Source organism: Takifugu rubripes, chromosome 9, assembly GCF_901000725.2.
Source record: "Takifugu rubripes chromosome 9, fTakRub1.2, whole genome shotgun sequence".
Taxonomy (NCBI): domain Eukaryota; kingdom Metazoa; phylum Chordata; class Actinopteri; order Tetraodontiformes; family Tetraodontidae; genus Takifugu; species Takifugu rubripes.
The window spans coordinates 13,415,925-13,442,458 of record NC_042293.1 but is presented as its reverse complement, the minus strand read 5'-3'; the positions used below and the strand labels follow the sequence as shown (position 1 = coordinate 13,442,458).

Genomic DNA, 26,534 nt, shown 5'->3' with positions numbered 1-26,534 from the left:
ATTATTTTGCCAAATTTTCGATTAGATCACAGAAAATAGGATGTAACATGCATGTGTAACAATCTGCTTTTATTCTTTTTTTATAACTTGGCAAGAATTAGATTTTAAAGTCTCACATCTGCTTTGTAAGTATAACATCTGATTTCCAATGTTCATATTTATTTTTTCCCTTCATCCACAGGTTTTACATGGTTGTTTAACCAAGTATAGGCCTAAAAATGTGTTCAAATTTAACTTGGAAAAGAAAAAAGAATCTCGAGTAGCGGAACCCTTTCGATGTGGGGGCGTGTTTCCATGTTGCACAGGGCAGTGCAACAGGAAAATGTAGCCTGAAAACAGTTGGGTTGTCAGCGGTATGTGACAGACAGGCGTTTAGGAGCTCATACGAGATCAGCGCAGGTTGCGTTGCCCTCGAAATGGATGGTGAGGAAGGTGTATTTTATAGGCGGCTGCCTAAAGTGGTAAGTCTAAAAAAAACGTGATGCATGAGCACGCCTGGTGCGGGGGTTTTGAATGGAGACTTTGAATGTTTATTAGATGAAAAGTGTAAGATTATTGCTAACGGCGACGTGTTGACTGTCACCAGGAGCTTCATGCTCACCTTAACGGCTCCGTTAGTTATCAAACCATCGAAAAACTCTCGAAGCAAAAACCACATCTCAACATTGAACAGAACATGACTGCGATCGGCAAAGGCCAGCGGAGGACGCTTGATGAGTGCGTATAACTTTGAGACTCTTTTAAGGTCGAGAATTTAAATTGATGTGTTTTTATTGCATGACATGCAAGGTGTCGCCTTGTTTATTCAATATTCTCCTCTATTTAATGTGAGATGTACCCCAAATAACACGAAGCAACGATAGAGGCAGATAATCTTAATTTATCAGCCTTAACTCAACATGGCGTGCACTCTCACAGGTGTTTCCAAGTCTTCAAGGTGATCCATCAACTTGTGGACGCAGAGGAAGATATTCTGATGGTGAGGCTTGTTTAAAACTGTGTTGTATTTACTGCGCCCAAAGTCCCAAACACATTCCTTCCTCGGGGGGTTAAAGTATATTTTATTCTATATTCTCTTGTGCAGTTAACAATAGTTTTCTTTTTCCCCCTCAGGTGGCCAAAGACGTAATTACCGAGTTTTCAGCGGATGGTGTCAAGTATTTAGAACTAAGAAGTACACCAAGGGAGGAGAAAAACACAGGCAAGGAGCAGAACATTTTAATAGGTAAAATTTAAATGATAAATAATTAAGACTTAATATTTAAAGAATCATCACTTTCTTAGGACTGACAAAAAGGAGGTATATTGAAACAGTCCTAAGTGCCATTCAGCAGTGTAAAAATGAAGAATTAGACATTGATGTCAGGTAAGCAGAGCTTGTGTTCAAATGTCAAACTGCAACAGGATGATTTACTAATTAACTATGATTAAAATTATAGCTGCACCAGTCAGAGTGCATCGGTCTAATTAAATTTCAGGTTTCTGGTAGCTATTGATCGGAGGAATGGAACTGAGGTTGCCATGGAAACGGTGAAGCTGGCTGAGGAGTTCATGCTGTCCTCCGATGGTTTAGTGGTTGGACTCGACCTCAGCGGAGATCCAACGGTCAGTGTGTTAAACATGTTACGTTTGGAGAGTTTAGAGTCAAAAAACTAGATATAAAAATTAGAATCAATTCATAACAAATCTAGGAGTTCACTCAGTAATTTTCAATTTCAGGTTGGCCACGGCAGAGACCTACTTCCTGCTCTACAGAGAGCCAAGAACTCCGGATTGAAGCTTTCATTGCATCTCTCAGAAGTGAGACTCAACATTCGAAGTTAATTCACACAGTATGAATGCATGTAAAGGTTTTGACATTACAACAAAAACTGCTGCAGGTCCCCTCCCAGCTGGATGAGACAGACCTGCTGCTGAACCTTCCCCCGGATCGAATTGGTCACGGCACCTTCTTGCATCCAGAAGTCGGCGGATCCAAAAGTCTTGTTGACAAAGTGCTAAAGAACCACATCCCCCTGGGTAAAAACCGAGATCCTATGATTCTCTGTTCGAAGTTGGTCCGTATGAGATGCAAGCTTTGTCGTTCTTAGAGCTGTGCCTGACATCGAATGTCAAAGGGCAAACCGTGCCATGTTACTCCAAGCATCACTTCAAATACTGGTACCAGTTGGGACATCCATGCGTGATTTGTGTAAGTTGCTTCTCTTTGTGCCGAACAAATATTCACATTAGTGCTTCATAAAATCGTGAAAATCATCAGATCCCTCCATGTTTAACAATTTAATCTCATCACCCACATATTGAATCTGTGTGAATTACGTTGTAAAAAAGAGAACTGAAAAAGGTTGCATGGCTGATGTTTCTTTTTATTACATTGCAGACTGATGATAAAGGGGTCTTCTGCACAGACCTGTCTCAGGAATATCAGCTGGCAGCTTCTACTTTCGGTCTGAGCCGGGAGTCCGTGTGGAACCTCTCCCAGCAGGCCATAGACTGCATCTTTGCCGAAGACAGTGTTAAACAGCAGCTGAGACAGAAGTGGGCCGTCCTGAAGCCTCAGGTGTTGAAGTGATCTGGTCCTCTGACCCTAAACACAGTCACATACCTCACATTGTTTTACAACTGCAACGTTTTTACAAACCTAAGGGAAGCTATTTTAGTATAAAAGTGTTTCTGCTTTATACATTGTCACTTTACTCGTTTAGTCAACATAAAAATAAGTTGTTCTGACAATGTAGAATTTGGGTTGCACAATTTAAAAAAAAAAAAAGATGCTGCTTTGTGCACACGTCCATCAATGCAGCCTTTTACGGTTTCTTTCCAAATTTGCCATGTTTGTCCTTGTTTTTCTTAAATTTGCCATGTTGCATTTCTTTCTTCTTCAGTTTCCCGTGCGGGGGGGTTCCATTACTCGCTGTTGTATTCCTCCCATCCAACTTTCTCTTCTTGTCACTGTTGGAAGTAAAGACACTGTTAAAACTTTGCAGAACAGTAAAGGCTGCTGCCTTTAACAGCAACGCACCTCTTGATGCTGACGACAGCTGTGCTCCCCGCTTTCTTCAGCACCGACTCCCATTCCTCATCATCTCCACGAATTTTGTACCTACAAATATGATTTTAATATCAACTGTGATACAGAAGCCCACCTTCTCCAAACCTCATACTCACTCTTCCATGTCCATTTCCTTGACTTTCTCAACTTCCTGCTTGTGTCTTTCCTCAAACTCCTTGGCTGCTTCCTTCTACAATAAACAGATGTTTCAAGTTAAAGTCTGACAAAACAGAACAAATGACTACTTTGGCTCCATCAACATACCAGATCCTCATTAAGGCTTTTGATTGTCGGCTCCATGGAAACCTCTTTAGCAGCCACCATCTCTGCCTCAATAGCTTTTTCTTGGATGTTGGTAAAAACCTGATGAAATCCAGAGTATTGAGAAATGACAGCGTTGATGGAATTAAAAGGCTGAATTAGAGCAGCTTTACTTTACTTTATAAGTTCAACACTTGCCTGCACACATTTCCGGATCAGACGGTTAAAGAGTCCCATTAGTTGTGAGCTCGGGAGTTCAATTTCTTTCTCTAGTTGTTCCACAGATTTATGCTGTAATCCTATGCCCAGCAGTAATGCCTAGAAATAATTAAAAAAACAACAATCAAAATACAGGACAGCGAGTTGGGGCCACCAACATCCTGAAGAATATTTAGAAGTATTTAGTCAGTGTTGGTTATAAGGCACATTTGGGAAATGACAACTCGGCAGTGAAAGTAATTAATGCTCTGCTGTTGCCAAAAAAAGAACTAAAAAAATAAAAGACTCACATCAGAAGAAAGAAAGAGGAAACTTACACACTGTGCAGCTGAGAGGGACATGTCACCGAGCTGCTTGAGGAAAAAGATGCGTGCTACCACTGGGACCAGATCCATGATGAGGTGATAGTCCACCATGCTCCTCGAATACAACTCCAGGCGTTTCAGGTCATAAGGGGTGAAATGTCCTGCCAGTTCAGAGCTACTGAGAGCTGTGGGGGCCAAAGACATGTTTTAGTTTGGCAACCATAAAACCTTTCAGATGACTCAGCAGAAGACTCTTACTGTGCGTCTCCTTGGCCTTTTTATTCTGCAGGATGGTCAGCGACAGACTCGGATGGAAACTGCTGAACTGGTAGGACAGCAGAGACAGGAAGCGTCGACGGAAGTCTGAAGGAAAAAAAAAAACATGTTGAAACCATGCTGGCTGTTCAGTAGAGTCATCATGTGATTTCACCTTTCCAGAAGGCCGTCAGCCACTGGCTCTGTTCTGAAGCTTCGTCTGTATTCAGCTCCTTCAGCATCACGCAGGAGTGCTCTCCTGTCAGGTCATTCTAAATACACACCAAATAAGTCAAGGGGACAACTAAAGAACAATTATTACTGAATCAGACTTACAGGGGTCTGTCTTAAGTAGACTGGACTATAACCCGCTTTCTTCCAGAACCTGTAAAGATGCAAACATATTTTACATTTTAGGATATTCAAAATCATGTATCAGCCCTTTGTCGTCTCCATAGTGAAAATCCTAACCTCAGCAGCTGTGTGGTGAGGCCATATGAAACTCCCAGGTAGTCCAGTCGCTCTGCTCTCCTCTCACTGAGCTTCAGAAGGAGAGGAGGGAGCTCCTTCCGTGGGATGACGACCTCTTCCAACAGGCTCACAGCCTGCATCACAAGAGAACACAGCAGCTTCTGTCTAAATATTCATTGAATCTTCCTCATCTGACCTTTGCCCTTCCCATAATGCTCAGGTGAGATATCGAATTTGGCTGGATTACCTCACTGCTGACTGAGGTGATCTCGCTGTGATTCAAGCCTGTGCTTTCATCCATGGTGGGAAACTTCCCCTCGTAGTACATCTGCAGCAGCTGGAGAGCTCTGGAGCCGTAGCCCATCTGGTACAGGTTGGAAATCGGTCACAGGGCATTCCTCCAAAAAGCTGGATTGACAGGATGTGGATCATTTCAGGTTCTTACCCCTTGGTAATCAGGATTGACAGCTATCCTCACTATCCTGCCTCCAGACAGGCCAGCAAACTCGGCGTCTTGGAACTAAAGAGAAAAAGTTGACAGTGATTCTTTGTGTGTGTGTGGAGGGTTTATTAAGCCAGTTTACATTCAGGTGTAACAACAGAATCTTTAAAATACCTGCTTTGTGTGACTTTGACACATTTAATACAAACAGCAACGTGGTGTGTATCTGCACAATTTTAATAACTTTTTTTTAACCTGTTCTGACACCGTCCACGGAATGAGATCCCCGGAGGCCTTCTTTCCTCTGGAAAGACTGTTCAGGATGGACTGCCGAGATATCTCTCCCTCCAGACAAACCTAAGAAGCACAATTAAAAAAAAAAAAAGAGGATGTAATTAAAAACAGGAAGTTGACCTACTGTCAGAATTGGTTTTAAATGTTTTGAATCTCAGTCCCTCTTTACTCACCATCTTTAATAAGGTTTCAAACGTGCACCTTACCTGAACAACAGCAAGGACCTCCGGTAGTGAGTTCTGTGTTGGGGGAACAGGTGGCAGGAGGCAAAAGAGGTGGTGAGCTGGAGCGTCAGACAACATCTGAAGGTCGTTTGGTGAATTCTGGGAACAGGGAAAGCACTGAGTCAGCAGTCTGTGCCGCGTCTTGATTTGTGTCAGTACAGACTAATAAAAGCACCTTGTAGTGCGACGCTACATAGAGGGCCATCAGTCTCTGGAGAAAGGCCTCGGAGGCTTTGTGGTAACAGAACAGAGTGTCTCTGTTCACGTAATACCTGGAAAGTGTTGGCTGAGGACAATCAGAGCTGGAAATACATCCCAGGATCTCTTACCCCTAAAGCATAAACTATCGATGATGAATGATGCTGGCTGTCGTTAAGTTTGATTGTTGTTGCTGTTGAAGCAACATGAACATTAGTTTAGAATATGAAGGATACAAATCACAGGTCTGTGGAAGAGGGCAGCCAGAAACAAGCCTGGGTATGTTCAGACAGTCCAAACAGAGAAGATCATTCAGCCATTTTTCGACAGGGTCTGCCGGAGCGTAGCGGATGGACTCGTGAAGGGAGACTTCGTGGAGACTGCGAGCTGTAAGCAGCAAAGTCCAAAACGGTCAGAGAGGTGGCAGGAATACTCACCCTGTAAACACCTTAGAGATGATTTACCTGCTGCCAGTTTTGCAGTGTTGGTGGTTCTGTTCTCTGCTGTCGTGTTCTGTTGGCTTTCTACACTCTGCTGTCTCAGCTGCTGGATCAGTTTCAGGGAAAGTGAACGTCCAGTTCCTTCATATCTGAGAAATTTGAAGTAATCTAATTCAAACTGAGCTAAAATAAAATGAAGCAATACACCAACATACATTTAGACGATGTAAGTCACATTTCAGTCAAATTTAAAAGCTAACAGTGTCACCATGGAGATCTATTTTTGGATTAACATTTTCAGGGGTTTTAGTATTCATGTTATAATAAAATAAACCAAAAAAAGCAATGTCAATACACGAACACACCAATTTCTCACTTCTAAATTACAACCTTTCTTTGACTATTCAGGTCATTAACAATATTCTTTACTACAAAGAAACAACATAAATCAGCTCCATGCTCACCCATTGATGGTAGAGGCCATAAAAACCAAATAAGGCCCCAGCAGTTTCTTAACCAGAGGAAGAGGAATGGCGGCAGCCTCATCTATGACCAGCAGTTCAGCTTGGCCCAGTTTCACAGCATCACCGGGATGGATGTACTGTTGGACACGTCAAATAGAGGCGAGAGGAAATGCAGACGCGTTACCATCACTTCTACTAATTATCAACAGTTATGAGACATGAAGAAGGGTCCCGTCTCATTTACCTGGATTGTCTGCCGATGCTCTTTGAAGACGTTCACTCGCACCACAGCTTTGTTGAACTCTGGATTTAAAGACTGGATAATTTCATAGTCCAGATGCTCCTGCAAATGCGAAAGGACACGAGGACATGAAAGACCGTGCTGCCGCTACAGCATTCTGCAGGAAGTACCTGATACTGCAGAGCATCGAAGCCTTTAAAGATGAACTCAAACATGGTGTGGAGGTTGTCTGGGCTCGGTGAGGTTACAAAAATATTGGAATAGCTGGAAAGAATTTCAGGGATTCTTTAGAAAAAAAACCAAGTGTGCATTTTAAATGAATAGTGAGGATTTGTGTGAGGTTACAAAAGCCAACCACACCCAAACGCCACGGCGCCAGCAACAGCCAGCCCCAGGGCGGCTGATTTGCCTCGACCTCTGGCAGCAGTCAGCGCCACAGTGGTCCGCAGAGTCTTCTCTGAGATTGCTTCAATGAACTTCAGCACTCCTTTAGCCTACAGAAAAATACAACCCTTTATAATTAGAATTCCGAACTCTAATGCAAAATAAAGCTGCTCTGCAAGTTGTCCTGACCTGGTCCATGGTCCTGCAACAGTCCACTAATACACCCACAGGCTGGGTGTCCTGAAGGGACTCCTTTAGATCTTTCAGCTCCTGCTCTCGTGGAGACAAACCGTCCTCCTTAAGTGGCGGAGATAAGCGGAGATAATTGAGGAAGAAGGTAGAATGCAAATGCTGATCTACGTCATGTTTTGTGAAGTGAATGGATGCTTTTATTATGTTCTAGTCACCTGGGTCTTTGGGGGGACGGGTTTGATTTCTGCCATGTGGCTGGAAATTGGAAGGATGTTGAGCTGGTCGTCAATGACAACACAGTTTTTGCAGGATGCAAGTGACAGAATGAATCTGAGAAGAGTGAACAGAATAATTAATGCTCTGCCAAAAATCTTTATCATGTCAAACTAAATAAAAGCCCAACTATGCACCTCTCGTTGAATCTTCCCACCACATCCTGATGAGCCTCAGTGCGGTACCTTGCATGCACATCCTGAATGAAAATAAGCCACATTGATCCAGCTTTTGTTGACACTGGATGTCTGATATGCAGCAAATAACAACTGATACTCACCATAGTCATTGTGTACAGCTGCTTGAGGGAATTCATTGTTCTGAGCAGTAATACCACTATCCCACCTCCTTCTACAGTCTCAATAGTTCTGGCTAATAAATTAGGAGTGAGAGCTTCGAAATCCTGCGTGAATGACAACAAAAGCCCACAGTTAAACGTACTAGTTACATGACATTAATGTAAATAAATAAGTTGTGGTTCCTAAACTTTTGGAGGATTTTTAAACAATAGATGGAATAAGTAGGAATTGTCAGAATTGGAACCACTGATCTTTAGCCAAGTACGACAAACTCACTTGCAGGACACACATGCCAAAGGTATTTCCCAGGATCTTGTGCGTCTCATTGTAGTAACAGTATCGGATGCTGGTCGCAGCAATGAACAGTTCAAATGGGTCATCCTGATTCAGATTCAATGTGCCCGTTTTTATTTTCTTCTGCAGCTGCCTCATGCGCTTCTTCCGATTGCTGTTAAATACATATTACAATTTTTAAAAATTCACAAGCCTTTTTTTTTCTAAATTAATAATCTATACTTGCCTGCTAAATCCTAGCTCTTTTTTGTAGCACCAAAGTACAGAAGGTCTTGCTTTGACTGTGGCTTTTGACAGCATGTGATGGAGAATGACCACCTGTATCAGAGATACATCTAGTTACTTTAAAGAATAAACGGGATATGGATAGGATAAGACAACACGTTTAGATGCATGCATGCAACCAGGATGGCAAAGTGAAACAGCTAAATCAGATTTTTACCTGATCTCTTCCACGATCTCCAACCACCACAAACAGGGTCCGGTGCTGCAGAGCGACTCCATTCTCTATCTGGACACGAATCCGGTTGTCTATCTTCTTTCGAACTGTTGCCATCGACCAAACTGCGACCAAAAAAGAAACATATAATTACTACTGGAAACTACGTTAGCTGTTTATCCAAAGTTTGACTGGGACAAAAATGTGGCAGTAAAACATATACTGCCAAACAATTAGGAAGAAGCAATGAAGCTAATTTCTAGCCAAACAAATATGGGGACTGTCAACTAAACTGCAATATTTGCAAAGACAGAACATACAGAACACCAGTCTTGTGTATTGACATACCTTAATAATACCCCAGGTATATAAAAACGCCCTAAATTCGAAATACGGTTCTACAAGTCAGCTATCATGCTGTTGATACTCTCACGTGGAGACAGCAGTTCATGTAGGACCCCGAGTGTGACGTCATAATTGTGCGACAGTGCATGGTCTCTCCCATGTGGGTCTCTCACTCTATCACGTGAGAAATCTTCCGTATTTTTCACGTTTATTTCCATAACTTCTTTCTGTCAAAAATGCAAGTGTAGAATAAAAATTCTCAACCAGATGTACAAAATATTGAGTTTTGTCAAATATGGCAGATCACTTTCGGATTTTTTTTCTCCATAAAATTATTCATTTAATGTCATACCTAGATTAAATTAGTTTATGTCCAATGTTGTATTGACCATTAAAACTAAAGGGGCGTGCATGTTTTATACCAGCAATTTAATCAACTTTATTCCACTAGGCGGCGCTATAACAAACGCAAAATGATGGGTTATGATACGATAGGAAGTAGTCGTTTAAAAGTAAACGGTCCACATGAATCCAACATAGTGTTTGTTGGAGCTATTTGTTACTTTGGTAATGTTTAATCACTTAATATATAATCTCTGCAGATTTGTAATGAACACATCCATGGGCATTAGGAATAAACTGCGCTGTGGGGGTAAATCATTGTGACAGCTACTTTGTGCTGCAGAAAACCGATGGTGACAGCATTACGCAACACAACTTTATTGAAAGTCTTGAAGCAACATCAATTTACAAACAAGGAAACGGGAGTTTAAAGAACGTAAAAATCGTTTTGGGGAACTAAAATGACAAAATGAACTGAGAAAGGGAACCAACTCCCAAGGATTGGACCAGCTGTGGCAGGTGCATTTTAGTACAAAAAATAACTTATGAAATCTTTCAAGTTTACAGGAATATTGTGACACACGGCTTGAGTAAATCATCAATGATTGGATTTACAACATAGCTTGTGTGTTTCAACCAATGATTTTATCATTTCCAAATATCAAAGCAGGCTTCACTTTGATTTATGAAACAGGAAAGACACCACTTATGAGTGAATAAGAGAACCTAAGTCAGCTGGGGCAAATGCTTTCTTGAATTTTCCATTGTGGTGCAGGTTAATCACAGTCATTAGAAAGGACTCCTCAGGATCGTATCGCCTGAGTGCTGCCTCTTGACACTCCTCTAGGTCCTTGACCAGTTCCACGCTTATAGTTCTGTTGGTAACCATCCTGGTGCAAAATAAGAAAATCAAAAGATGTTACAAACCTCAGAATGAAATGAGCTAAAGGCAGTATAGAGCCTAAAACCTTTCATACCCTTTGATAATTCCCGTTGGGGTAATCACGAGGTGTGTTGAACTGATTCTGTACGTATCCAGAGTTTGCAGTGTTGGCAAAAGGGGGACGATAACCATCATAACTACCTGAAAATGGCACAAAAACAAACAAACAATCAAAAAAAAAATCCTAAAATTCTTCTCTTAAATATATAATAATTTGAGCAGTTGATCTTGACAGCAAATATTCAATTTTATTGGCAGTCGGTACCGCTACCTCTGAATCCATTAGATGAGCCTCTATAACCGTTTATTGCCCCCCGAGCATTCCGAGGGCCCCCACGGGACATGCCCCGACTGGTGTAGAAGGACTGTGGCTGCCTGTTGAAACCAGGGCCCTGCTGTGAAGGCTGTTGATGACCTCCAGACTGGTCTGGGGAATGGAAGGCACCAACTACTTAAAAAAAAAAAAAGAATCATGGTTGAGAAAGAAAAGGATCACTCAGCAAGTTAATAGCCCAGAGTAAAGAGTGGAAAAACCCACCGGACTGCAGTTGCTCCGACTGCAGCTCTGACTGCTCCACAGGATGCTGTGGCTGGCTGCTGAAAGCCTGATTGTAACTGTTCTGGTACTGATTAGCCTGATTCAAAGCCTCTGTCTCACTTGCTGGGGGGACGGGGGCATTAAGGTTGAACACCTTAAAAAGCAAAGGAGACAGATTAGCCTTGCTCACCAACCCAAAAGCTCAGGAAGTTCACGGCCGTACCGTCTGCATCGACTGGAATGGAGCAGCGTTGACATTGATGCCACTGCTGTGAGGAGCTTTGGAAACAGGCTGGAAAACTTGTGTTTGAGGTGAAGACGGGAGGGCTGAGGAGGGTGGAGGCTGCTCTGAAGCCAAGGACATGGAGGTCTGACGAAAAGGGGAAACAGAATTTAGTTAAAATGGAGACGGTTCTTCGCCACCCAAAGGAGCAGCCTAGAGAAAGGAGAAAAAAACAAGCTTGGAAAAACATGTCAAGCTGCAAATGAGTGAAACTTTTACTTCATTTTTATTCAGTGTGAAGAAAATTAGACAAATATTAATACTTATTGTTAGAATTATTGATTGCCAAGCTAAAAATGGCAGATGGAAATGCATCAAACTTGTCAAGCCACATCCTGAAACCGAGGTTTTTTTCCCCAATTCAGCAGTTTAAGGGGCTTCAAAAATAATTCAGACTTTCAATATGGAAAACGTAACAGTACACAACACTTCAACACATCACAACACTTAAAGACATCCAGGGACACTGAGGGAGCAGCTTTGTTTACCTGGATGGGATCGAGAGGTTCCGTTGGCGGCCGGGGGTCTGGTGTGTGTGAGTTCTGGTACATGGGTGGTGGGGTGGGGGAGATGATAGGAACCTCAAAACAATCAAAGAAAAGGTTTTTGAGATGTGTCGGTGGAAAAAAAGAGGAAAATGTCCCTTATATTTGTTCCGACTTACTTGTGTGGGCTCTGGTTGAACTGGGACAGCGTTGGGTTGTGATAGCCGTGACTCTGGGTGAACTGAGGGGATGTGAGTAAGGCACCATAGTTAGCCAGATAAGGTCCAGATTAGGTTTCTAATGATCACACAAAAAGCAGCATCGATGCTTTGCAGACCTACCTAGAGGACACACCATCTGTGGTAAGTCTATGTTCTGAGTGGGTTTCATAGGTTGCGCCGAGACAATGGCAGGGTCAATGGCCTGCCCGTCAAACTCCAACATCGAGTCCTATCAACAGGGACGCGATGAGCACCAAGTTTAATGAAGACCACATGTCCAGGGGTGAACCTCCTACCTGCATGAAGTTGTACGTTCCCTGCATTTGTGCCATTAAGTCCTGCACCACCTGCTTCCTGGCCATCGGGTCTGCCGCAGGTACAGAAGACGCCATGTTCAGGGGGTGGTTCTCCAGGGTAACGGGCGATGCTGCAGGCTGCACCGGCTGCTGCTGCATGGCAGCGACTGCCTAACAGGACAAACACGGGATATGACTAAGATTACAAAAGCTTTATCTCAGAGGAAGAATGACTGAAATGGACCTTATATATTTGTTGTTGTGCTGTTACATTTATGTGGGGGGTGTGGTGGGGGGGCAGTCAGATTTCCAACTTTGACGATTGAAACCTGATCTTTCTGACAGATATAATACATCACAAATGTCCCACCGAAGATCAAAATGCCTCATATGTACGGTTTACAGTGCTGTTAAATTGGTCTGTGTAATGTGTCAAAGTATCAAACGATCCTCTGTGCTGGTCGTCTCCATGGTGACCTGTACAAAGCAGAACACTCCAGTCTGATGATGCAGCTCAATCAAAGCGACTGAACTGCTAAACTAATTAAACAATGATTCCATAACCTGATGGTCAAGTGGAACCACTGAACCTATCGTGTAAGATAGTGTTCCTCAATGTTTTTTCCATTTTAATGTGTAACTTCATATAAATTCCAGGAGTCAGGAATGTGTGGCAGCATACCTCCATCTCTGCAGTCCACTCCTCTCCCTGTTCTTTCTCGCCATTGTTGTAAGTGCCATCTGGAATGAACTGTCTGTTTACGAACTAACCAAGGGCAGAAAATAATAATCCTTTTATAATTCACCACACAGCATTGAACAAAACAAAATAAATCACTGCCACAAGGACAAGGAAGCGCACCTCTGTAATTTCCACTGTGATGGGTTCTGAGAACTCTTTAATTAGTTCAGTTTCTGTAAAGAAACATTTAAGAAATGTAACTCTTCGCAAAAGTGTTTCTAAAACAGAGGTTCATGCAGCGCAACTTAATGGGATGGTCCGGACCTGGATCGACAGCCTGCTCCTCTGCTTCTGATGACTCAGCAAGTGCCACCGCTGCTGCTGAGACTGGCTCTTCGTCCTCTTCTTCCTCACATCCATTTTGGTGAGGTGGAAACCGGTCGAAGTACCCACTCAGCAGAACCAAGTCCAAAGTATCTTTCAATGCCTTGTCTAAAAACAGAAATATGGAAAATAGACAATATGAATCCGGTCCCAAACAGTTTTAGCCAGTTGTGCTAGCCAGACTGTAAACAATGACACACATCTGTACAGTTTATGGCTGAAGATTCTGGCCAAGAAATTTGGCTCTGCCTAATAAATGCTCCTCAAAAACCTCGCCAATGAAGTGAAAGCTGGCTGGTGTTGGTCCAATGAACTGGGTCACAAGCACCCTAATGCAAGTTCCAGAGATCACAGGCAACAGGGGAGCTGGCGCCCTGCCCCACCGCTGAGTCAGGGTAAGCCCAGAGTGATCAGCTTCCTAGCAGAATGCAGCAGCGAGAGCCTGACTGGCCAGACTGCTGAGAATGCAGCATGCCAATGGACCCCAAGCCCCGATTATTCACATCAGAGAACTCCACACATGCTGCATTAACGAAACACAATGGATCATTTAGATATTAGGACTAAAAGCTTACGTGTGGGAATAGATTCTGATACGAATTTGCCATTTAAGTGGTCAAAGCATCTTTCCATAAAAGGATCTCCACCGCTGCCAACCAGATGCGTCTGCAGCCTCACTTACATGTTGTTCCAACCACGGCCTTGTCTCTCCCTTCCAGCAGGTCCCAGAGGTGGACAGATGCTTCTTCATACTTATCAGTCAACCTGCATGAGGGTGCATGAGACAGGTGACCGGTGGTGTAATGCATTCATTCAGATATTAGCGCGTGGACTAACCTCATATTTTGTTCACGGTCTGGTCCCACTAACTTGTAGAACTCGTCAAAAGCTGCGAGCTCTGCATCCGTCAGCAGTGGGGAGCCTCCAACCCCCTGTTTCAGATCCTGGCGCACCGAGTCATCACCGAGCCGGTCCAAAATGAACTGTAATTCCAGAACATTCTTCAGCCTCCTCTGCTCCGCCTCTTCTCTCAGCAGCTGCTCCCGTCGTGCAGACTTCTTTGCAACCTTTTGGAGCTGATGCCGATATGAATATATATCACACGCAGAAGTTATTATAGACCCGATGATGCTACCCTCATTTAGAAAAGCAGAGTCGTTCTTACATCTTGTCCCAGTGCCAGGAATGTTTTGTGTAACTCTCGAGCAAATTCCAAGTTATTCATAACTTCCTGATATTTGGACAGAGCTTCCTAAAAGACAAATTTCAGAGAGAACAAATTGCTCTTTATCACACATTTCCAAACCAAAACAGACGAACATCTGTCACAACACGTATTTAACACACAGCTGAGTCTTGTACATTACATTATCCTACAATAGAACAAACCACACTGACAATCATCCTTAGCAAATGATTGAAAGGCCAAACATATTAATTACATATTATAACACCATTTTTAAAATGCAGTCATGTACCTACCAGCTGATCATGATTTAGACGCTCTCCGCTATTCTTTCTGACTTGATAATCATCCAATTTACTCTGTAACAGGATAACGCAATTAAGATGCTTTAAATTTACATACATGAATTTAAAACACATTTTTACAACAAGCATTTTGTCTTATTTTTCCTTTAGGACAGATTCTGATGAACTATGTTTACAGTCTTTACCTTTTTCTTCTCCATGTTTCGGGCCTTTTTCTCAATAACAATCAACACTTGCTTCAAGACTTCAGACTGTCCACAGGTTGAAAAACTTCCCAGTGACCCTGGAGCGGATCCCACATCTGGGCTGACAGATAGGACTGTCCCATTTGCATTCATCACAGAGGGCATCTATAAACAAAAGTGAAAGGTTTGCATTTAAGGGGATGGAAGCATGACTCCCTGTCAAAATACAAATTTGCAATTACATTTTTTTCATTCCACTGACACAATATTCGCGAGTAAAGAGCAAAATCTGAAATGTGTTTGATGACTTTACATAGTCAGTGACCATGACTCTGCATGTACTGCAACATAAACAGTAAATCCCCTGCACCTTCTATACAATAATGCTTGTAATTCACTGGCATTACGCATAACTACACCCACATGGAGGAAAGAGCACTTTTCATTGATATTAAGATGCGTTTATGTGATCTATCGTCATTGGAATCACAAAGGCTCGTAGTAAAAAAAAAAAAAAGGTTTAATATAGCAATGCATATTGTCAATGCAATTCATGATTAAGTTAGAAGCATGACTAGATAAGTTATCTTAAGTTGGGGTAAGATAATCAAACTAATACTCATGCACTGTGTGAAGGATAGTGCATTTGCGTGACTAGGCAGTGACAAGTTAAAAAATTTACACTTTGTTTCAAAAACGGTAACCAAACATACGTTGTCATAATATTAAAAATAACGGGCTACTAAAGTGGAATTGCACAGGAAACACAAAGTAACGCAACAGAGTTCCAGGCATTCATTAATGGATCGAACCCATTCAATCATTAAAAATAATGCACACATCTGGACCTGAAAAAACCCATCAGATTGAATTAATCAGTCATGCCTAAGCACTGAACCATTTCGTCATAGCAACTGGCTAACTTTATTTGTAAGTGCAAAGGGAAATGAGGATGTTAAGTTTCATCAGAACGTCTTTGCAACAACGGCTGGACACACTAGACAGATCATCATATTGAGCCAACAACTATGTGATTCCAAGTCTATTAGTGCGGTCGATGGTCGTTATAGTGGTAAAATGGCCCTGGTCCCACTAGCGATAGCACAACCCACTGACTTAGCATCTTCATGCACTGCTAGCTAAGTTATCCGGTAGCCATTGGACGCGTGCGAACTAGCAGCCGGTAGAGAACCTCTTAATATTGGGAGCGATTCTAATTCACCCACCTTGATGATATATATCCACAGGGGAGCTTGCAAGCGAAAGATACAAAGCGACCAAGTTGTTATTGTTGTTGTGTTACTTTATTTTCCTCTTTCACTATATTGTGGGATCCGCCCCGCCGGCCTCACCGACAACTGAGACGGTTCGATAGACGGCGACGCTCTTTATAAAGACGAAGGCCCTATTGTAGTTGTCTATTATATTTCCTGAAAAGTAAAATTAAAAAAACAACACTGACAACAGTGTACATTGTTTTAAGATTGTGTACTTAAACGCATCCTGTTCAAACCAATCGTTAATTTTTAGGCTTTGCAACGTGGTTGGCAATAAAACGTTACGAATTCGATATTTATGATCAGGCAATATAGTGTTTAGCCTCCTACAAGAAAATCTGCCGCATCATTAGCTTTGACCGGGCTATCTCGCCCATATACAGTATCATGGATGGAAACAGTTGTTGGAACTGGAATTTGTTAGCTGACAGTTGTCACCCTTTGTTAAAGTTCTCCAGTCTATCATCTTTTTGATGCATTCACAGTTGTGCAGAAACTGTAATTAAAATGTCACTCGTTGTGTCGTGTGATAGCGCATACCTGTCGGAAAATCTGAGTAAAATGTCAAGTTAAACAGAAAAATAGACAAGTAAAATGTACATTACTATTACATTGTAATAATGCAATTGCATACTGCTAGTATGTCCCACATCGGTTAAAGATGCAAGATTTTCTTCAAAAGGGGGCTTCTTAATCTTATTTTTAATCAACCCACCAATACTTGAAATAAAGGACTTGTAGAGTGCAGGCCTCTGCCATTTAGATAATTTCCCCATGAATTTTAAGACTCCCATTAGAATACCTTCAATGAGTTTACCACCATGCTTGAGGGTTAGTCCAGGATTGCTGACTGAGATGGCAGATGATGGACTGTGATTCTGATTTGAGAATTAAGGCACTTGGAGGAAGAGAGAAGGCTGCATTGTCTGGTTGAACAAGGTTTCTTTATGATCAAAGCCAATCCGGAACATTGCCAACATTAAATTATCTGTTTATTGGCCCATTATCAACAATTCCAACAATACCCACCAACTGATAGTTTTTGGAGTTATTTTGTCCACAGTCTCACAGACAGATGCTGTCACATAACCTCTGGCGACGGAACCAACAGAAACCGTTAGGTAGGAAACTGTCCACCAGGGGTCAGTAATGTCTCGCATTCTGACCGACAACTAATAGCAGGAAGTTGAAGCGGTGATAAAGGTAAAACCTTTATTTATTTTTTAAATGAAGCTTTTTATTTGCAGCCTGCAATCGCAAAGTAAACCGTGATGTATCCAAATTTTTATTGAGTCAATCTAAAATATTAATATTGAACTATTTTTTTTCTAAAAATCCTATTTCTATTAACAACATCTTGTATGGATGTCATGGAAATCTTTAAAAATATCCTTGTTAGGATTTTGTTAACATTTTAGGATAAAAAGTTTTGCATATGGAAATTGATTAATAAAAGAAAGAAAAATACATTTAGTACATAACTTAAAAAAATAGGAAGCAGTCAAATACATAGAGCTTGAATAAATCTTTGTTCTGTCCATTTGAATGTGTCCAAAACCTGGGGTATGTATAGGCCTAAATCACTGCCAAAGATGGAAAACACTTAACGTGGCTCCACAGGGCTTTGATTGGACTGTCACACTGAGAGTGTTTTCTTTCAGGGATAATACTGATTATTCAGGAACCACGGGGGCAAATGAAGCTCCCTTTTAACGGGGTGACTCACTTCCGCAGTCTGTTGTATTTCAAGCAAATGGCAATAATGAGCACAACAGGCAAGAATTCCAGGGTGGGCGCTGCCTCTGATCTTATTAATTTGTGTTCCAATTTGTTAATCTCTTATTCAGACCGATGTAGCAAATCAAACTATTATGGAAATGTAAGTTTGATGGCAGGCTTCTGAGGCAGAAGCTAATCGTCTGTTCAGATTCGGTGGGAAGTGCTTAGTTTGTGTTATCTTTGAGTCAACATTACAGCCAGAAGAAACAGGCCTGCAAATCTATGGCCAAATGCTCCATAAAGTGTGGATTCATTGCTCTTCTCTAAGAATTCATACCAAACCTTCGCTATACTGAGACCTTGTGAGATAAATCCACATTATTTACTGTGTGACCTGTGAAAGGATCACTCCATCTTCAGTGTCAACTTCAAGGTCTGCGCTCCGCCATTGAGCTGACCCTCATTTTCCAGCTGCCCTGAAAATTCCACAGTGCTTTCAACTCCATAATGCTGTCAGTACCGAACAGGCAAAACAGGAAACTGGACTTAAGTGACACCACTTCCCAAAAGGTTGTCGACATTCTTAACTGTTTGCTCCCCGATAGAAAACACCCACAGAGACAGACTAGACCTTCAATATCCGTCATATTTTTCTTCAATGCCTGTCCTGTCCTGTCCTGTCCGAGTGCAATATCAGTATCTAAACGCCATTTTCTTGCTTGTGACTGCTTATTTGCACCTGTGTGTAACAAGTGTATTAGTTTGCCATTTGGTGTAGTTAATAGTGAAAGTAAAATGTCATAACTTCGCCCTCCCCCAAATTTTCCAGCCTGTTGATGGTGTGTTGAGGCCTTGATAGGCCTATCAGGCAGGGCCATCTGGAGCTGTCTAACTGGGAACTGTGTGAAGCGTGCCGTCGTGCATGGGGGGTAGGAAGTGAATGCAATGTGCAGCCCTTCAGGATAGCCTCATCTCTGCATGCCAGTTGCACGAACATCCTCCCAGCTTTTCACGTCGGCTCCACAGAAAGCAGGACAGATGAGTTGGGTGTCACATCGTTATTTGGCTTCTCCTACAACATTCAAAGTTACAGTCACAGAACCTCAAAGATGATGATGTTTGACTGATGGCACAAAGAATTACTCCTGTTAAGTTAGTGTAGCACTCATGGTGACATCTACTGATCTGAATGCTGCAATAATCAGACAGTCAGAGACTAAAATAAAGATAAGGCTGATATATTGAGTGAGATCTGACAATATTTCCAACATTTAAAGGCCCATGAAGTATTGTGAGAATTGTGGAAATTTCAATTCCAGCATTCTAGAATCCAGGATTTCTGGGTGTAAGAGAGTACACATTGTGTTTCAGGCCAACTTGTGTGTGTGTGAGTGTGTGCCTGACTGTGTGTGTTGTGCTTTGTCTAGAGGTGAAACACCCTGATCCTTACAGTGAAGCACCCTGTAGGAAAATGTGGGACGGTCCTAAGTAAGGGACTGTTTACACAGGCACCATGATCAAGAGGAACGTGCTGAGGCAAGTTTGCTGGTCTCCTTATTCAAACCAACAAAACTTTATTCACTTTATCTTGCTGCTGTGGCTTTTTATTGCGCTGCGAATTTTCTGGCCAGTGGTAACAGAAGACAGAAGTCCAGATTTAAGACTTTTATCTGTGTAAAGCTGCTCTGTTTCCTTCACAGCTGGCACCGCTCTGCTCCACGGTCACCTTGCTCCTGGGCCTCCTCAGCCAGGGATTCATCCAGTCTAGTCTACACAGTCCAACAAATGCCTCGCCGAAGGACGGTTTTAGCCTGAATTTAGTCTCCCCCTGAAATCTCCCTTCACTTCATCTGGCTGCTGTAGTTGAGGGGCTTTATCTCTCTGTCCAGTCCAACCGTCTGTGTCCCTCCCTATGATGCCTCCAGCACTGAGACACTGGCAGCAGATAATAAGGAGGATCCACATGGTATGAAAGGAACAGGCTCAAAGGACAGCAACTGTGCAGCAACACTATAAACACAAACATTATTTTAAAATCTTTATTGAAGATTGATGCACAGAAAATTATGGAAGCAGGCTAAATCCCTGGAGTTAAAGAGTCTTTGATTTATGTGCATATACCATGGATGGGTTTCAGTCATTGGTTTCATTTATTGGCCAGAAAAAGTGTTGGTTAAATAATTTAATTAGACCTGAAGTCAGGCCAAGAGAAAATAATTTCCAACACGGAAATAAAACATTTTATTCTACAATAATTTCATTTGGGATTTTTAAAATGTAATTATTTAACAGCTTTATAATGAATTTTCAAAGGAATTAAAAAACATTTTAAATGAATATACAGACTAATGAACCCATTGCTTTGTTTAAAATGGGAATGAATAATATAAGGGGAGAATAAACGACGAATAACTGAGGGAAACCCGCCGTTGTAAATCACTAAGATCCTGCTTCTCCTGATCTTCGGGGGAGCTGTCAGCGGGTAATGAAGTCATGAGCGTCAGTCACGACGCAGCTCCACGCCTGAGAGAGCCGCGTTCTCTGGAGCCGCGATCAACTGTCGCTTTAAGACCCATTTCCCCCTATTGTCAAACAGTCGTGAGCAGGAAGAGGGAAACGAAAGCAGAGGCCGAGGGGGGCCAACGTATTTAAACACGATGCTGCACAACAACAGCTCCGTGCTGGGGAGCGCGTCTGCAGTCCGCGCACGTGAAGAAGGCGCACGGAGACGGAGGGACGCGCCACTGACCATCTGATCAGATCTGGCTGGAAAATCAGGCACCGACGCTGCTCAGAAATATGAAATGTGGTAATAATGGCACCGTGCGCAACTGCCTCAGGAAGTGATAACTGCGTCCTCCATCACCACCGCCTGTAGCTGCTGAAGCAATTCCTTGCGTCCTGCGGCCATTTCAACGGGACCACGTTGCCTTTTGATTTGACACAGCATCTCCAGCGTGGGAGAGTCGCCTCGGCGGCAGCGGGAACAGGTGCACCGCCTCTGGACTCTGGTCCTCCTGCAGAGCGACCCTGGATCAGGCTGGACACCAGATCTTTAAAATGGCATCTACTATAGAGAGGAAGACGCTGGAAACCAACGAGTAAGTAGTTTTAACACGCAGTAATATCACGCGACTTCATGATATTTAATGCACATTTGATGGCATTAACGGCTTTAAGGCTCTTCTGCATGTTCTGTCTCGGGAAAATGACCATGAGAGGATGAGAATAAAGTAGAGGAGCCACATTTTGTCATTTTTGTTTAGATTTAGGCTGTGAAATTAGTCCAACTTTAAGAATTCTTCATGAACCATCTTATAGACCCAATAAAGTATCTGAAGCAGATTATATGGGTTTGACAGCACTGGACAGTGTGGCCTTTTCACAATATTTATACAATTCTTGTTTCTCTTCCTTCCTAAGTTACAAAGGTGCATTTATAGAAGGGTAAACTTCATTTTTGGGCTGTTGGGCTGTATTTAACACTATTAGTGCAGTTGCATAAAAAATATGCAGACAGCGCCACAATAACAACCTAAAGCTGTATTTTGTGTATTTTTCAGCTGACCGCAACTTCAAAAGATTCTAAATCTTAATGGCAAAATGAAGGTTTGATCCTGTGAATATTGGTTTCTGTTCTAACCGCTCTGCTGTGCAGGGAGCCGGTGGACGAGGTCCTGCAGATGCCTCCGTCTCTGCTCACGTGTGGCGGCTGCCAGCAGAGCATCGGCGACAGGTTCTTCCTGAAGGCCATTGAGCAGTACTGGCACGAGGACTGCCTGAGCTGCGACCTGTGCGGCTGTCGCCTCGGGGAGGTGGGCCGCCGGCTTTACTACAAGCTGGGAAGAAAGCTGTGTCGGAGAGACTACCTCAGGTTGGTGTGAGATCCAAGACGTCAGGATTTCATCCTGAATTTGCACGAGGCAAAAGCTAAACTGCTGAAAAAAATCACTTTTAAAGGAAGCAACGACGGGGGTCTTTTTATTTTTATTTTTGCAACATTCTGTGAACATTTTCTCACGCTGATGTCTTCCTCAGGCTGTTTGGTCAGGACGGCCTCTGTGCGTCCTGCGAGAAGAGGATCAGAGCGTTTGAGATGACCATGCGTGTTCGGGACAAGGTTTACCATCTGGAGTGTTTCAAATGCGCGGCCTGTCAGAAGCACTTCTGCGTGGGGGACCGCTACCTGCTCATCAACTCAGACATTGTGTGTGAGCAGGACATCTTTGAGTGGACCAAACTCAACAACAACAACATCGTTTAGTGAAACTTTAGTGAAATTGGCATTGAACTGGTCATTGTTCTAAAGGACTTCCTGTGGCCTGTGCATGTTGATGATGACTGCACCAGCAATAGACTGCTTCTAAAGGCTTCACCTAAAGATGCAAAGTACACTTCACACAAAATACCTTAAGCTGCAATAACTTTTATACGCTGGGGTTTCGAAATTTGAAGCACTGAACAAAAGAAAAAAATATTGTAGTAAAACACTGGATCCTTTTGGCTGGTCAGTTTAATTTATGTTTTAAGATTTTTCCCCTGGGCTGGTATAAAATAATGGGGTTATTTGATTTCCCGGAGCTCTTCAACACCCCTAAAAGAAGATTTAGTAGCTTGGAATCTACAATTGATAGATTTCAAAGTGTCTCTAAATGATTAATGCCTGAAATGTCACAGATAGTTCAAGGGAATATCAAATTTAATGTATGATTAAAGACCGTTACATTGAGCAACCCTTCAGATTAAGTCCAGATTAATGCCTGATTGAACCGCTGTCGCCCCCTAGTGTTCAAGAGAACAACGCGAAACTCATTTGGCTGACTTACTCTTTTTTGCCTCCCTCACTTTTACGACTCTCAAGTGAATCTTGGACTCGTTTGGACATTTCATTCCCATTTTATTGAATAAATTTATAACATTTGCTAACAAATCACTGTTAATTGTGTGGGATTAGCGAAGAGCCCCCGGACATTTATTTATGGAGATAAGTTAAATTATTCTAAATATATAAACCGTATATTGGACTCGACTGAAAGAGGACATTTTTTTTAAACAATCTTTTTTATATTTGTCACTGTTGGTGGGAATAAAAATGGATTTTACACATTTAAATTATTGCATTTATCCACAAGAGTTCACCGAGAGATCGACCACCCAACGGCCACTTCAGTCAAGGATAGAAAGTAAAAGTCACTGTCACTGACGTTTCCTGTCTTTGTGAAGCTGGTGGTTTCCTGAGATTCTTCATGTCTGAGAGCTTGAAACCAACCTGAGCTCACCACAACATCCTGTCGTCTCCATTTATCTTCACACAATGACACCAACAATTGAATTCGTGACTTGCTAGTACACGTGTGAGCTGACCAAAGAGTGAACCAGCTGACACATGAAGTGAGATTTGAGTGCTCCACAGGTGCAACTAGGTAGGTTAGAAAGCAATACAAAGGGCGGAAAAAGGAAGGGGAAATAAGAAATAGAGACAGAACACAACATTGAGGTTTGGTGGAGACTATTGCTGTTCTTCCTCTGTGGTAATTCTTGCAAACAAAGTAACCAATCTTCTACTTCCTGTTTACAGTGATGTGCATGCTCAATTCATGTGAATAAATGCAAAATGAGTCACTGTGGGACAATTTCATTGTTTCACTTGGATGGCAGATGGATCTGGTCTAAATGTTAGTGTGTGGCATCAAGCTAAAGAGACAATTATCGTTAGTATAGTAATTCATTCAAATAGTCATTTATTTCAGAGCGTTCAATATCACCATAGGAAGCTGCCAGGTCTGGGACTCTTGACTCCGAAATAATACAATTTTCTGAAGCTGACTCCCAAAACAGCTGAGTCATAAAGTGAATTTCACTTTAAGGAGTTAAACACTAAGCTCCTAAAGCCATATATCACTTTTAGGTGGTGGTGATAGGTGAATCTCCAAGGTCTCTCTCTCTCTCTCTCTCACACACACACACACACACACACACACACACACACACACACACACACACACACACACACACACACACACACACATATGCACACACACTCCTCAGCCAAGCTGACTGCGTTCCGTCGGCCTCCATCCCTATGCTGCCCTGCAGGCTGAGCTTTTCCAGAGCTCATGCTCGTGTAGCTCAGCAGCCCCAGCAGGGCTGAGGGAAGCTCTGGACCCCCTGTCTCATCCTGAGCAGCTGTACATGAGGCTGTGAGGCTGTAAGTGGAGGCCTGTGTCATCTCTGCTACCCATGTTAGTCCTCTAACTGTACCCCTTTAAATGAACGAGACTTTATGAAGATGGATCATAAACTTGGCTATAAAAAAGGTCTATAGAAATAACACAGGGTGGTGCAGTGTGAACCACGAACAGCAGATGGCAGTTCTGGATAAGGTAGGTGATAAAATGCTCGGGATGGGAAGGAGTGTGTGTGTGTGTGTGTGTGTGTGTGTGCGTGTGTGTGTGTGTGTGTGTGTGTGTGTGTGTGTGTGTGTGTGTGTGTGTGTGTGTGTGTCCTGGTGTCCTGGGTCCTGATTAAGGGTGAGGTGTGAATTGGTGAAAGTAAGGTTTAGCTTACAGTGGAAAAGGAAAAGAGGAAAGGAAAAGACTTTTAGTGCAGGTAGAAGCAGAGGAGCCACATTCAGCGTGCTACAAACGTGACATGAGAGGTTTGCAACACCTACAAAGGAAGATGTGGCTGTCCAACTATCTGCAGGACCAGAGTGATTAATCAGACTGGGGGCTGTCAATGTCAAACTCAAAAGCCAAAAAGAGTCAAGTGCTATTGATCATGCCCGCTTTGGGTTTCACTTGCACTCCAAATTTATCAGATGAAGCTAATTGGGAACACATTGAGTCTGTGGTCCTGGGAGACATGTCTGTCAGGAGTCACATTCCTGTTCCGATTCTCTGATAGCCTGCAGTGTCTGCAGTCTAGGTGGAAGATGAGGGAGGTTGGTGGGGGTAAGGCGGCACATTCAGAGGTGGATAGGTGAATAATGAGAGCACATCCTTTATCATGTTCTCGATTACAATATTCGCTGAGGATTTATTAACCCCTGGGGCTCCAAACGAAAACCCATCTGCACTCTTTCTGTTCCTTTATTTCCTTCTTTACATAAACACTCGCACTTATGGTGATCTACCTTCCCACGCTTATTATTGAAACTATTCTTCTTTTGGACTGCTGAGGTGATGGATTTAGAGCCTTTTCTCATGTTTTCAGCCTGGAAGAGAAAAGCTGCAAACTGGAGACTATACTTCTAAATGATTTATTAATATCATAATTACACACAATCAGTGTAGACCAACAGTGATTTTAGAACTGAGTAAATCGATGTAAAAAAAAGTGTCATAATTTGCCATTAATTTTGAGGGGGATCAGATGTGAGGATGGATAAAACATCATGTCAGGCTGGTCCAAAATAAACCTATTATTTATTTACTTTCACATACATTTTGAACCTGTCTTCCTGCATGTACACATGAAAAAACGGACACACGTCAGCTTGTATCTACTCCAATTCTGCAGATCAACATGAATACGTCTGAGCCCGTAGTGCGTTTATTTTAAAACATGTGTTTCTGTGGCCATAATTCATGAAATGATCCCCATATGTTGAACAGTGTTCCTGGCTTCTGATGAACCGAGTACAGATTGCGATGGAGGCGGTGTCAAGGCCAGGACCCGCACCAAACAATCAAACATGCTGCCATGAAAATGCAGCTTTTATTGGAAGGGTGGGGCGTGAGCTGAACCATTTATCTCTGGCACTGACACGGCCAGGCAGCAACATGGCACAGCAACATATGTAGCTATATGTCAAGAGCACATAATATTGATTAGAACCTATAATCAGGGGTATTATGTGCTTTATAACTCCCAAACCACAGACACGTTGTAGTTTCATGGATGAACTATCAAGAAAATGAACTACCGTGACACAAAATGATCGCCAACTGAGCTTGAGCTAAAATGTATTGCTTAAAAAAAGGGAAACTGTCTGGAGAGATGCATCAACCAACATTTTTCTTATTGCACATTTTCCAATAAATTGTTTAATGTGTGCGTTTTCATCGGGAAGACCGTAGAATAACGTTGGAATGAACCCCTTCTGACCCGTTTTATCCAACGATGTCATGTACAGTATCAAAGCACGACCCGTGACAGCGCCTCAAACCCAAAAAGTTTAATTCAGATAATCATGAAAAGGATATTTCCGGGTATAAACCTTAACCTGACACCCGCCTCTGTCTCATTAGACATCAGTGGGAAAGCAGCCCATTACCAGGAAGCAGACCGTGGCATTTCTCTTTCATGCCATCGGTGATGGAAACTCCAATTAAGGTGGTGGAAAAAGGTGGCTACTGCTTTGGAAAGTCAATGCAGATGTGCAGGTAAGTAAGCATGCAGCCAGTGCTTGGCTCAGTGCAATTTCCGTCTCTAATTGGACTTCCCACATGATGCCTGCTTCCAATCACCGTGGTGCAGGCTGACAGGCACGTTGGCAGCATGGAGGGCCGCCATCTGACAAATCCCACTGATCTTCAGGGCCAAATGTAACTGGGCATGGATGTTGTCAGTGATGGAAGAAATAAGGCCGTTC

General features: G+C 42.6%; 4 protein-coding genes across 5 annotated transcripts; 2 read left to right on the top strand and 2 right to left on the bottom strand.

The window, feature by feature from the left end:
• The first annotated feature begins 47 nt into the window (after positions 1-47).
• On the top strand, positions 48-2,770 carry mapda (N6-Methyl-AMP deaminase). Its single transcript, XM_003967524.3, has 10 exons — positions 48-461; positions 587-717; positions 919-979; positions 1,114-1,201; positions 1,285-1,366; positions 1,479-1,605; positions 1,720-1,800; positions 1,881-2,019; positions 2,091-2,191; positions 2,381-2,770. Exons 1-10 carry the CDS (start codon positions 417-419, stop codon positions 2,570-2,572), a joined length of 1,047 nt encoding a protein of 348 aa, XP_003967573.2. The 5' UTR covers positions 48-416; the 3' UTR covers positions 2,573-2,770.
• On the bottom strand, positions 2,346-9,236 carry nat10 (N-acetyltransferase 10). Its single transcript, XM_011607566.2, has 29 exons — positions 9,096-9,236; positions 8,751-8,872; positions 8,535-8,626; positions 8,291-8,462; positions 7,996-8,118; positions 7,853-7,914; positions 7,658-7,772; positions 7,440-7,547; positions 7,227-7,360; positions 7,037-7,130; positions 6,870-6,968; positions 6,626-6,762; positions 6,186-6,310; positions 5,958-6,108; positions 5,699-5,795; positions 5,506-5,622; positions 5,261-5,362; positions 5,009-5,083; positions 4,811-4,927; positions 4,564-4,697; positions 4,429-4,477; positions 4,268-4,364; positions 4,096-4,200; positions 3,850-4,022; positions 3,512-3,631; positions 3,317-3,415; positions 3,169-3,242; positions 3,023-3,103; positions 2,346-2,952 (listed from the first exon to the last, which is right to left on the bottom strand). The coding sequence occupies exons 2-29, from the start codon at positions 8,862-8,864 to the stop codon at positions 2,808-2,810; spliced, it is 3,111 nt and encodes a 1,036-aa protein (XP_011605868.2). The 5' UTR covers positions 8,865-8,872; positions 9,096-9,236; the 3' UTR covers positions 2,346-2,807.
• Positions 9,237-9,794: 558 nt separating this feature from the next.
• Positions 9,795-16,320, bottom strand: caprin1b (cell cycle associated protein 1b). Of its 2 annotated transcripts, none has more exons than XM_029841238.1 (18): positions 16,169-16,320; positions 14,943-15,107; positions 14,749-14,811; positions 14,432-14,518; positions 14,104-14,342; positions 13,949-14,031; positions 13,207-13,374; positions 13,063-13,115; positions 12,883-12,966; positions 12,201-12,371; positions 12,025-12,133; positions 11,863-11,924; positions 11,687-11,779; positions 11,139-11,285; positions 10,916-11,069; positions 10,649-10,828; positions 10,412-10,518; positions 9,795-10,324 (listed from the first exon to the last, which is right to left on the bottom strand). In XM_029841238.1, exons 2-18 carry the CDS (start codon positions 15,105-15,107, stop codon positions 10,238-10,240), a joined length of 2,052 nt encoding a protein of 683 aa, XP_029697098.1. In that variant the 5' UTR covers positions 16,169-16,320; the 3' UTR covers positions 9,795-10,237. The 2 variants fall into 2 exon arrangements, with proteins under 2 accessions (XP_029697098.1, XP_011605865.2); XM_011607563.2 differs by having other exon boundaries at positions 10,649-10,825.
• Positions 16,321-20,403: 4,083 nt separating this feature from the next.
• Positions 20,404-23,561, top strand: lmo2 (LIM domain only 2 (rhombotin-like 1)). The gene is made up of 3 exons (XM_003967673.3): positions 20,404-21,039; positions 21,597-21,812; positions 21,977-23,561. Exons 1-3 carry the CDS (start codon positions 20,999-21,001, stop codon positions 22,200-22,202), a joined length of 483 nt encoding a protein of 160 aa, XP_003967722.1. The 5' UTR covers positions 20,404-20,998; the 3' UTR covers positions 22,203-23,561.
• Positions 23,562-26,534: the final 2,973 nt, after the last annotated feature.